Consider the following 12,832-nt stretch of genomic DNA (forward strand, 5'->3'; position numbering starts at 1 on the left):
AGACCCTTATATCCATTTGGATGTTGATACTACAGGTCCTCTATAGCAGAAATTCTTATTTTTTGTGTGTGTTGTGAATCCCTTTAGTAGTCTGATAAGCCCTACGGACCTCTTCTCAGAATAATATTTGTAAACGAATAAAATAAATTGCATGAGATTACAAAGGAAATTAATTCCATTGAAATACAGTTACCAAAAATATTTTTAAAACTAGGTTCATGGACCCCAGGCTAAGGAGCCCTGCACAATGGGAAGACAGTCTGTCACAGAGTACATGTTTTATTTTATTCTTGCTTGGCTTTTTCAGATGGTCAATTTGCTTTTGGCTAAAGGAGCAAACATCAATGCATTTGACAAGAAGGACAGGAGAGCTCTTCACTGGGCAGCATATATGGGTAAGGACTGTTAGGATAAAAGGGAAGTGCTCATCTAATTAAACTGGATATATTCACCTGTGGGGAAGCTTTTTCAGACCCTCCCCAAGTATTTACCTATTCTAGCTCTGGTTTCCAGGCCAGTCCAGCTTCTGTCCAAAGATCCAAGACTACTATGAATGCTACATTTTGGGCGTGTGCAGTGGCACTCTGGTGATTGGCTTCCCCTAAAGAGAAAGGATGAGTCTAAGGAAAATGGTATTTCAAAATTGCATGGCCTAGTTGGAAGTTTGCATAAAATGTATGTGCTATACCAGGAAATAGAAGTGACATGAGTATTTAAAAAAAGAAAGAAAGGAAAGAAGGATGAAAGAAAGTAGGGAAGAAGGAAGGAAGAAAAGAAAGAAAGAAAGAACGAAAGAAAGAATGAAAGAGAGAGAGAGACACGTTGACTGGCCTGCAAAAGTAAGGGCTCAAACTCTAGTTAGACAATATTTTGACTACTCTTACTTATTGTGGCTTTTTACTTGAGAGGCAATCTATTGTAATAGAAAGATCCCAGGATTTAAAGTTAGGTGAGACTTGGTCTGACATTGAGACTACTGAGACTCAATTCCCTGAGCTATAAAATGGAAAATAAATAACTATCACAGCTTTATTCTAAGGACAGCACGTTCTAAACCTTAAAGTGCTTTTAAAATATGAACTAGCGTTATGTGTTTTTGACTACATAGGTTAAAGAACTTATTTGAATTGAGTGACCATATAACTAAGAAGAGTTGTATTATCATATCCTCTATTCAAGGTGCAATTATTGTACCCAGTTCCTAATTCTGTCTGCTCAGAGGAAGAAATCCCACTCCTTGGTATTGAGGGGAAGGGATGGTTCCCCCCCCCTTTTTAACCGTTTGTGTCATTGGTAAAAATGACTAGATGGGAAATTTCTTCAGTGCAAACCTGAAGGAGATAAGAGGTAGACTTCTATACAAATCTATTTCACAAGTTAGTCAATACATCACCCTTGTGCTGTCATTGGTTCTCTTCGCGAATGAAGGATGAACAACAACAAACAGCATTAGATTTGGTGTCTGGGTTTGACCAAGTCCCTCCAGTTAAAATTTTAGAATGAATCGTCTTTGCAATCACGATTGCTAGTCATTTATTTTCACTCTCAAAGCAGCAGTATTTCTTTCCACTAGTAACAAGACTTCTAGTATTTACCAAGGTGATATCCATGCCTGTCTGGCACTTAGAAAACAGAAAGAAAGATGAATAATTTTCAAGAGCATTTAGTCAGATCAAAATGAGACTTACCTAGAGATCTGGCTTTACTTAATCCAATTTGGTTGCTGGATAAGTAATGTGGGAATAATAACTTTAAAGCACAGCATCACTATTCTTGAACTTGAAAAATTCCTTAAATTTACCTTTGGAAATCCTAAGGAGAAATAAAGATGTCTTAAGGCAAAATTTCAGGTAATTAGACTTCTTTTTTTTTGGTATTCTATTATTAGCAGAAACAGACAAATTATAAGAAAATAAATCAAAAATCAGAGTTAATTTTAAATAACTATCATTTTAAGCCAATGTCTAGATTGTATCCTGGCATCAGCTTTTGCTCAGCCTAATTTCCCAAGTCATCTATATCTACTTGATAAGGAATGATATTAAAGTTATACAAAAAGGGTGTGTGATTTTGTGAGTAGGGAACTCCTGGTGTGACAAGACAGGTCCCATTGCCAGATTGTAATCCATCTGTGATATAGCGGGTAAATCCTAGAAAACTGACTGAGGCACCTAGAGGTTAAGTGACTTGTCATTCTTAGGCTACATGGCCAATAAGTGTCAGAGGCTGCATATAAATCCAGTTCTTTCTTCTTGATTCCAAACTTAGAACCCTATTCACAAGACCACCTCTATTTTTATACTTAAGGTATTGTATAACAATCATTGATGCTCAGTATGACGATCTTGAGGCACTGAAAGATCTTTGGCCATCAAAGAAATGCATTTAACACAGTACACATAGTAGGAGCTTAAGAAATGTTTATTGATTGAGTGATTGATTGAAAATTAAATTCACTTTACTGCCCATTAAGGCATGAGAATAGACACATTTAGTATTTAAATTTTTAGTATTAGTATTTTTAAAATTAGTATTTAGTATTTAAAATTAGTATTTAATTAGCATTTTAAAAAACTTCTGTTCCTGCACAGCATATAGGGATAAGTTTAGGGACTAGATCTGTGATTTCATTGCTGTAGAGAACTTCATTTACCTATTCATGTCAGGACTTTCTTTACAACTCATAGAATTGCAGTGAGCACTGAGATGGTAAGTGACTTTCTTCTATGAAACAGAAAGAAGTTCAAAAGGAAACAGAGAAGCAGGACAACTTTGAAAGTAATACGTTGTATTTTTTTAATATACTTTAAAAAAACCTCAAGCTGTTGTTCATAAAGATTTGCATTTTCATATAATCCTTTTTTCCTGTTCTATTTTGTACATGGAGTTGTTTGGGGTTTGGTTTTGGTGTTTGTAATATGCAAGATTCCAAATTCAGAAAACTAAATAATCATAATCATAATGCTTTCTGCTGCTTTATCTTTTTAAAGGCCACCTGGAAGTGGTGGCCCTGCTTATTAACCATGGTGCCGAAGTCACATGCAAGGACAAGAAAGGTTACACCCCACTGCATGCTGCAGCCTCCAATGGACAAGTAAATGTGGTTAAACACCTGCTCAATCTAGGGGTGGAGGTAAGCACTGGGCCATCTCCAGATGACTCATAGATGGATGACTGTGTTCATGTTTCATTGTTATTGTTGTTGTTATAGCAAGTACACAGCATATTTGCATTTTAATTCAGAGATCAACATCTCAGAGTCTTGTTTTCGTTCTCCTTCAATTCAGTAGAAGGGCAAAAGATGACCCTGCCAAGTAGTGAAAAATCAAAAAGATGCTGACCTTTGCTAGCCTGGGAGACACAGAGATGTTGAAACAGAAATCACATGTCAGGATGAAAGGATTTAGCCTTAGAGTTCTAGCACTAGAGATCTTCCAATCCAATTCCTTCATGTGAGGAGGAAGAGGAGGGGGGAAAAGTAAAGTGACTTGTCCCAGGTCACATAAGGAAGTGAGGGGTAGAACTGAGATTTGAACTTAGATCTTCTGAATGCAAGTCCAACCCTCATTAGTAATGGGTATAAAACTACAGGAATAGCATGCACTTGTGGACCTTGGAAATATGGTCCTATATTTAGGAGTTATATTTATAATTTGGCTTGCAGTGATTGCTTGTCATTCTACATTGACTAGGGTACCAGGGAAGAGTACTCATTTAATTAATAATCTTCTTGATTATCACTCTTCCCTATGAATTGAGCACAGTTTAAATAAAATTACTGGGCCCCTTCTCTTCTGGCCTTTTAAATCTTGCTTTCTAAGCATGGGAGAACACTAGAGGTTTTGGGATCAGAGGATTTAGAGCTGAAAGGTACTTGAGAAATTATTTAATCCAACCCCCTCATTATATAGATAAGGAAATTGAGGCACAGAGATTAAGTGACAGGTAGTATGGAGCAAGACTGGGATTTTAATCCAGAGCTGCTGCTTTCAAATCCAGTGCCCTTTCCCACTATACCACGGTCTCTTTTGCTGAGATGAGAGAATGTTGAGACCAGAGCCAGTCAGAGCACTTCTGTCTACATTGTCTCCCACCCCTATGCTTCCTTAGCTCAAGAGAATAAACAGGAGACCAGCATTATGAAAGCAGCAGGGAAGGTCTCTTAACTTCCCTATTTCAGGCAGGGTTGTGGTCTACGTCTCTGCCCTCTGCTCCTAGATGATGCCTTGGTGTGAAATGATTCAGGGTAACAGCTGAAAGTTGCTCTTGGACACCACTTCCTCTTTGAAGCCTTAGCTACCTTCCTATTGTCTTCCTCCTGTTCACTAAACACATTTCTTTATGCTCATTTCAACTCCACCCTTATTTTTACTGTCACCTTTCTCTAGATTTTTCTTCTAGTATATTACCACCCACTCTTTTTAATATGTAACTTTGACTTTAAACCTTCATTGCCATGCAAGTTTTTAAAAATCCCCTCAAATAGAGGGCATGGTAAAAAGTATTCCAGACTTGGAGTTCAGATTCCATCTCTGTTACTTATGGACCTGTCTGACTTTGGTCAAGTCATTTAACATCTTTGGATCTCAGTTGCTTGATCTGTAAAATAAAAAGGGTTAGATTAGATAATCTTCTAGCTCTCAATCTTGTAATCCTTGAATTCTTGAAATAATAACTCACACCTTTATAATAAGGACACATTTATATAGTGCCTTAAGCTTTATAAAGTTCTTTATTGTAAATAACTCTGTGGGGTAGATACCATTTATACTATCCCCATTTCCAGATGAGGAAATAGGTTCAGAGAGGTCAAGGGACTTAGCCATGGTCATCAGAGCTGCTAAGTGTGAAAGCCAGTCTGGAAGTGTCTTGATGTCAAGTGTCTTCCACACTATCTCCTGTTCCTGAAAAATGTCCACTTCATATTGCAAAAACTGTTAGTGCCACATATTCATACATAGTAATGAGGTAATATAGTAAATAATGTCTATGAAAAATGACCTCTTCCTATATGTTGGCAAGCTCCTTTTTTATCTCATTTACTTTATTTTGATCTTTAATTTTATATTGTAAGCATTTCCAGGGTAGGGGCCATATCTTTTCATCATAAATTTTGTACCACCCCCAGTATGGTGTCAAGTGCCGAGTAGGTACTGAATAATATACACTGATTAATTGGAGTCACCTTCCTGTTGCTACAGATATCCCGTTATTCATTATGAAACGGAGTAAATTGGCCTCAGTAATTGTAATTGCCTCCTGTTGGTCTCATTTGCAGATTGATGAAATCAATGTCTATGGAAATACGGCACTTCACATAGCCTGTTATAATGGACAAGATGCTGTAGTCAATGAGCTGATTGATTATGGTGCCAATGTGAACCAGCCTAATACCAGTGGATTCACCCCTCTGCACTTTGCTGCTGCCTCTACCCATGGTGCTCTCTGTCTTGAACTGTTAGTGAACAATGGGGCAGATGTGAATGTCCAGGTGAGGTTCATCTCCCAGGAGAGTATGTGGTGATTGGTAATTACTGGTTTTTAGATTTTCTAGATGCTGCCCATCTATTCTGTGAGCCATCTTTAAATGCAAAATTGATTACTCTAAATACCTTATTACTTAGATTGGGATGTTTTGTGTTGATTTAAATAGTAACTCTGAACCTTAAAGTTTAAAGTGTGACATTGCCTGGCACTGTCATGCTGAAGGTAAACTGATCTTGGTCAGGGGAAAGGGGTCCATCTGTCGTTTTGTTGTTCTTGTTCATCCTTCTTCTTGAGGGTGATATCTTGACTCCCATGTGATTTGGATTTAAGTGAGACAGACCTTCCACCTTCACTCTCTCCTCCAGAATCATCAAAGTCCTATGGTAAGACAAAAGTCAAAGCTACTGGGTTATTGCCCCAGGATGCCTTTTTAAATTAAGGTCCTTCCCAGATCTCAGCTTGTTTGTGGCCATGCCCATTCAGTGACTATGGGCTAGGTAAAAATTGAGACAAAAGATGGACCAATTTACCATCACAAAAATATCAGTCTGGGAGGGGAAGACCCTCATTCTAAGCCATCATAACCTAAACAATGTGCCACTTCAGGCTGTGCTTCATTTCTGCCCAGTGACTATTCTCAATGTACCCTGAGTTTCTGGAATGTTGACTCAACCTAGAGTATTTCATTAAATTGAATACTGAGCTAACATGACAGATTAGAGAATTAGAGAAATGAATTGGACTGCTGTTGCTCTTCCAAGGGTCTCTGGACTAGACTGAGGCTGAATGCTCTCAAACACTTCAGGGGCCTGTCCCCCTCACTGGAGCTAATTCCACATTGGGTTTCAAAACCATAGCATCAGCCCACAGTGCCATCAAGTAGTATTGGCATTGAGTTTTTGCCTTGCCCCCACAATGCTTAGGGGTGTGTGTGTGTGTGCACGCGTGTGTGCCAGATTGTGATAGCATTCATTTCTTTATAATGTGGTGGTCTAGGGGTGCTGGGAACCCCAAAATACAAGGGTCTGCCTTGAAAGAATTAGACAGCTCAAGCCTTCCAGTCCAAGTAGAGAGTTTATTTGTGACACCAGTACAAATGGGCCAGACTCTTAGTGGGTCTGTACATTTGATAGGGACACTACTGATATTTTTATAGGATAAAAGATTGTAGAAAGATTTGGCTGGGATTAAGGAGTGGCAAATAGCCTAGGGTGGTCTGGAGGTAACTGAGAAAGAAAGGTTGGGCTGGGTTAGATGTAACAGAGAATGGAGGGTTGGGCTGGGTGAGGGAGGACACAATGAAAGAACAATTGAAAGGATTATACTAATACATCAGGTGAATGCCAGGGATCTGGGTTCAGGGGCTGGGTTTCTGAAATTTGTGGGAAAGCTTGAAGGGGAGTAGGGGGAGTCCCAGATCCCATGCCCCAATCATTACCATTTATTTGTGAATTCTAAATTGTGGTGAAGATGCTGCATCTAAAATTCATTCTTGTGCTGGTTTAGACTGTTTCCTTTACCACTCCATTAAGTATTCCTGAAAGAGTGCTTATTTAATTTAGTTTAGTTTAATAATCCTCTTGATTTCCATTTTCTCTCATGAACTAATCATGATTTTAAATATAAGAGTTATCTAAAGTGGTGCTTGGATTTGTCTTTATATGACATCATCATCGTTATTATTATCTTTGAGAGCAGGGATTTTTTTTTATTCTTTGTACTCCCCAGTACCTGGCATATAGGGGTTTGTTGATTAATTATTTTATTTTACCAGACTTCTGATTTCACTATTATGGGAAGCTACTGAGGAATATGCTCAACCAATGGAAATTATAGCCTTTTCTAAAACTTAGAACCCTATGAAGTCGCTGGAGGCAATAAGATATTAAATGCTTTGCTCAGGGTCTCACAGTCAGTATGTATCAGAGAGGAGAACTGAACCCAGGCCTTCCTGATTCTGAGGCCAATCTCTCTATATATTCCATTTTGCATCATGTATTATTTCAAGCAAACTTGTTTTTGAGGCAGTTTGGCCATTTTTCATTAGTGTCATTCCATGTCTGTGTTCCCTATCAACAGCTCAGACACTCAGGCCTCCTATCCCTATGCTATTTTAACTTTCAGGCACTCATTTTAGCTCTTCTCTGTTGAAATATAGCCCAAAGAGTTCATATAGTCTTCCAAAAGATTAGCATGTGCTATCAAGCTGCCAAATCCTGCTGGAATTTCCCAGGTTTATGGATGGGAGAATCCTGGGAAGTGTAGTTCATCTTTATGCATACTTTTGAGGTACACTGGAAAGCATTTAGCATTGGTGCAAGATGGAGCCAAAAGACTGATGAAAATTGGATGTAGGAGTTGAATATGAAACTGGGTCCAGTACCAGGTATTTTTTTCTGTACTATTTTTTTCAGAGTCATTGATCTTGAGTCATTAGTGGATTGTTGTTTTGCCCAAAGCAAGGTGTCTGTATTGAAAGTTATGTTGACTCAGTTATGCATTGTTCCAACCCTGCTTATCAAAGATTGTTGGTGGGGGGGGGTCTCTGGTGGAGAAGGAAAGTCTGAAGTTTTTGTATTATCTGCTCCTTTTCCCCTACCCTTACCTGCAAATTGTCCTGTTCTTGCTACCTTGGGGAGGAACTGACATTCAAGGGCCCAACCTCTTCTGCTGAAGTGGACCTATTTGGATTGTCTTAAAATTACCTATAAAAGCTGTCCCCACCTTGAAGCCCTTGCTGGTCTTCAGTGATCAGCCCATCAGTGTGTTGCTACCTTGACATAATTGTAATAAAACCCTTTTGATTCTCTTTGTCTTGAGTTTTGCTCTGTTAATCAGGGTGAAAGCCCAAATGAAAAACTTTCCTTTCAACATCTGGTTGCAGTTTTTACACTTACACTATAGTTATTCCTCCTTCTCCTTCCCTGTTGGGACACAGTCTGTCAGGTGACTGAACTCTTATCCATATATTACCTGTTAGCAATGAAAGTTAGAAATGATCAGTTGAATGATTCACAGCAGTTCAATGATGGATGAGAAAAGGTAAGGATTGCTGTGTTGGTCTTGTATCTTACAGTTCTCTTTGTCACCCATGTGGTATGGAATCTTCTCTCCTGAATCACTAACATTTGATCATATTATGTTAGAAGAAGTGACTAGTTTCAAGTAACCCAATGTATGGTCTGATATAATTTACAAATAGAAGAAGCATTATAAATTATAAAGTGGTTTTATTTCAATATCTTTCCTTTGACAATTCTGTAAAGAGTAAACCTCTCAGCCTAATATTTAAGGTCCTCCACAACATGGCTCTATCTTATCTTTCCAAGATTGCAACCCATCTACCTTCTCTCTTGCTCTCTTTGTTGGCCATGCCCTTCCATAAATGCTCCACAAGATGCAAGGTAGCCATCAGAAAACAGCTGTCCCTCCTGTTACCCCAACTAATGTTTTCTTTGAGCATATCCTGAGGGCCACCTGCTTGGGCTCAATGGTGTATAACACAAAGAGAAGACTAAAGTGATGGATGTGAAATAAGCATGGCATTGAATATTGATATACCATACCATCCCTATGACAGCAGTAATTTGTCCTAGCCACATGTGCCTCATCTTTTCTTCTTTTCCCTGCCTTTCATTCTGTCAGTGTTCATTAGTACCTTCACCAAAATCCAAACACTACAAGGCAAAAGAAGCAATGATAAAGGAGAGGAGATATTTACTGTCATTGAAATAGGGCAGAATTTGTAAGCTATACGTCTTAGAGCTCTGTTACTTTCTAGCACTATGACTGCAATTTATATAAATGCTGCTCAGTAAACAGTGGTGCCTTGGCTTATGGGATATCAGCCACATTAGGCACTTCTTCTAGAGATGAGGTTTAAAATACATTCATACCATTTGAATATTCCTTTTGCATAAAAACAAACTCTTTATGCTATATTTTAAATTTAAAAGAAAATACCATTTAGAGCAAAATTTAGAAAAATAATGATGCCTAGGCATAGATTTGTGTCTTTGATCCTTATTGTTACCAATATTTCCTCAGAGGAAGCATGATTTAGTGAAAAAATCTCTGAGCTTAGAGTCACAAGAGACCTGGATTCAAATCCTACCACTGACTCTTACTACCTTGTGACCTTCAGCACTTATGTGGTCATAAGAGAATAGATATAAAGCTAGAAGGGACCTTAGAGATAATAAAATCCAGCCTCATTTTATAGAAGACCAAACCACAGCCCAGAAATATTAAAGGATTTGTTCATGGTCACATAGATAGAAAATATTGAAGCAAGGATTAGAATTCAGATTCTATTGCCTCCAATCCCATGCTTCCCATCATACCACACTGCTATGTGAACTTATACATTCTGGGAATTTTTTTCAGAAAACTATCCTTTTTGAGGATTTCCAAGATTATAATGTGCTAAGGAAAAATCTACTAGTATTTCTAACTTTGCTTTAGTTTATTTAGTTAATTTTTATAGGTTCAATTGTAGTACCACCTTTAACATCAGTAATAATAATAATAATAGTTAGCATTTTATAGCACTTTGAGATGAGCAAAGCTCTTTACAAATAGTATCTCATTTTATCCTCACAACCCTATAAAGTAGGTGCAATTATTAACTTCATTTTACAGATGAGGAAACTGAGGCTGAGAGGGTTAAATGACTAGCCCAAGATCATACAACTACTATCTAAGGCAGGATTTGAACTCTCCTCTTCCTGACTTCAGGTCCATCACTCTATCCACTATATCTCCTAAACCTTGCTTTGGAGCAAGCACCATTAAAACTAAATGAAATAGTAAGATGTGAAAGCCCTCTGAAATCCCAAGAGAAAAGGTACCCTAATATTCAATGTATTATTATTACAATAATCACTACTATTACTACTACTATGAATAATGGGTGTGACTTGAAATTTAGGTATCATAAAGGAGTCTGAAGACCACCTAATTGATCCTATACCTGAACAAGAATCCAATCTACAACATACCCAACAAGTGATCCCCTAGCATTTGCCTGTAGTCCTCTAGTCGGAGGGAACCCTGTTACCTTCTCATCCTTCCATTTTTAGCCTTCTGTTATTGTTAAGAAGTTGTTTCTTTCACTGAGGCTAAATATGTTCCTTTGCAATTTCTCTTTATTGTGCGTTGGCCCTCTGGGGCCAATATTTTATTTGACAGTTTTACCAAAGTTACTTGTTCATGACTAATTTACAAATTCTGTCCATAATCTGTGGTTTGGTCTCATTGGGCCAGAGTATTTCCCTTGACTGACTAGTTAAGAGATGGTCATCATTTTTGAGTATTACATAAATTTAAACTCCATTACTGTGTACCCTCAAAATGGCAGCTGCCAAATGACTTTCATGTGTTGATTCTGTGATTTCCAACGACGCCAACAAAATAAGGGCCTCTCATTTAAAACAGTGAAAAAAAAATACTGCTTTTCAGGAGTGTTGGATTTTATTAAATAGGAGTAGGTCCCAGGTCAGTTGTTAAATGTGACAATGATTTATGGCAAGTGAGTTAGCCTCTGTTCAGACAGGACCCCACAAGTAAACACATCATTTGTCTTTTTTTTTTCCCCATGTACTATAGAATAGGTGGAAAGCAAAAACTTGAAGGGTACTTTCTTCATTAGTTCATTTTAGGAGATGTTTTGTGATAAGTAGTACCAACTAAAAGAAGTCAAATTGCAGTTTCTACCTTCATCTCCAACCTTGAGTAAATCATTTATCCCCCTAAAAGCTTTAGCTATAAAATGCAAAATGTTATGTTTCTGGCAGTCTAATAGGATAAAGTTTTAACAAAAGGCCAAGTATTTAGTATTAAACAATTGCTTGGGAGTTCTCATAGAAAAATCTCTTTCTCCTTCATAATTATCTGTAGTCTCTCATGACAAAGCATTTAGTGTTAAGCTGTTGGATGAAAATTGTGTGTGATATCATTTCCTCAGTTATATTGCTAGGGATGTTAGACGACACTGATTTATGAACAAATTATCTTTTCTCTCCCTTTTTTAAAGAGTAAGGATGGAAAGAGTCCACTGCACATGACAGCTGTCCATGGAAGGTTCACACGATCACAAACCCTCATTCAGAACGGTAAGAGAAGATCCTCTGTGTCCTTCTTTCTGATTTTGGTTTCCAGTCATTTAAAAGTCAAAGGTGATGGTTGTGCTGGTATTTTGCTTTTCATTGTTTTTGATGATTGTTTAAATGGCTGTTGAAGGCTCCTTTCCAAAAATGCGAAATGAATCATAATTAATTAGCATAATTATGAGAAACCTGAAGTTTTCAAGCACAAGTTCTAAGTTAAAGAGGTATAAGTGCTTTGAGATTGTAAAGAATGAACTTATATTCTCATGGCCCTCCACTGACCACTTTAAAATAATAAAATTAAGTCATACACATTTATTGATAATGTTTAACTTATTTATAGACGTTGGAATTAAACATAGTCCTCTGCCCTTAATATATGATAATCTTATTTAGGCAAACAAAGGGAGAAATTGTAAGAGATTCAGAGGAAGGCAAATCCTTCCTTCAGAAAATCCAGTAAATTTCTGTGTAGTTTATCTCAGCAGTAACTCTCCTTTCCATGCCCATTATAGACAACATAGTTTAAGTCCTCATCTCTTCTCATCTAGGCTATTTTAACAACTTCATAACTGGTCTTCCTCATTCCAGTTTATTCCCTCTCCATTTTGTCTTCCATGCTTCTGCTAGAATAATCTTCCAAGTCCATCACCCTGATCATGTTATTTCTAGACTCAAAGACCTTCAGTGGCTCCCCATTGTCTACTAAATAAAGTATAAACTGATACTAGCATTCAAATCCCTCCACAATCTGGCTCCTACCCAGAATTCCAGTTTTATCTCGTGTTATTTCCCTTCACCCCAATTGAAACAGTCTCCGTCCTACTGTCTCCTGTATTCATAGCTTTGTTCATGCTGCCTTCTGTGCTCGTGTCTAGAATGATCTCCCATTCAATTTTTTGTTTCTCTTTTCTGTATATGTTATTTCTGTAATAAAATTACATTTCATTTTTAATGGAGTTTCAGAATTCAGTCTTCATTAATTCAAACATTTTACTCCCCTTTGTTTCTTTTTTTTTCCTGAAAATAAGTCTAAAATAGCAAGGTTTTGTTATAGTTATCATGAATATAGTTTCTAGAAATAAAATTTTTTAATCTGTAAATATATTTTGGCCCAATGAATACATATTAATATTCTTCTTCTCTCCTTCAATTGTTTCCAATATCTTTTTCTTTTATCTAGAACTCCTAGTATGGAAACTCCCTCTCCTACTACAGGTCAGCAACTTATCTCTAAC

At 37.4% G+C, this 12,832-nt stretch overlaps 1 protein-coding gene across 1 annotated transcript in view; it reads left to right on the forward strand.

The window, feature by feature from the left end:
• The window catches only part of ANKRD44 (ankyrin repeat domain 44), a 366,840-nt gene that overhangs the window by 225,322 nt on the left and 128,686 nt on the right, over positions 1-12,832 (forward strand). Inside the window, 4 exon segments of the mRNA XM_020993541.2 lie at positions 308-395; positions 2,991-3,133; positions 5,279-5,491; positions 11,522-11,600. Of these exon segments, the coding sequence (XP_020849200.1) occupies positions 308-395; positions 2,991-3,133; positions 5,279-5,491; positions 11,522-11,600 (523 nt within the window).

The sequence above is a fragment of the Phascolarctos cinereus genome, unplaced genomic scaffold, assembly GCF_003287225.1.
Source record: "Phascolarctos cinereus isolate Bilbo 61053 unplaced genomic scaffold, phaCin_HiC Scaffold_726;HRSCAF=1367, whole genome shotgun sequence".
Classification (NCBI taxonomy): domain Eukaryota; kingdom Metazoa; phylum Chordata; class Mammalia; order Diprotodontia; family Phascolarctidae; genus Phascolarctos; species Phascolarctos cinereus.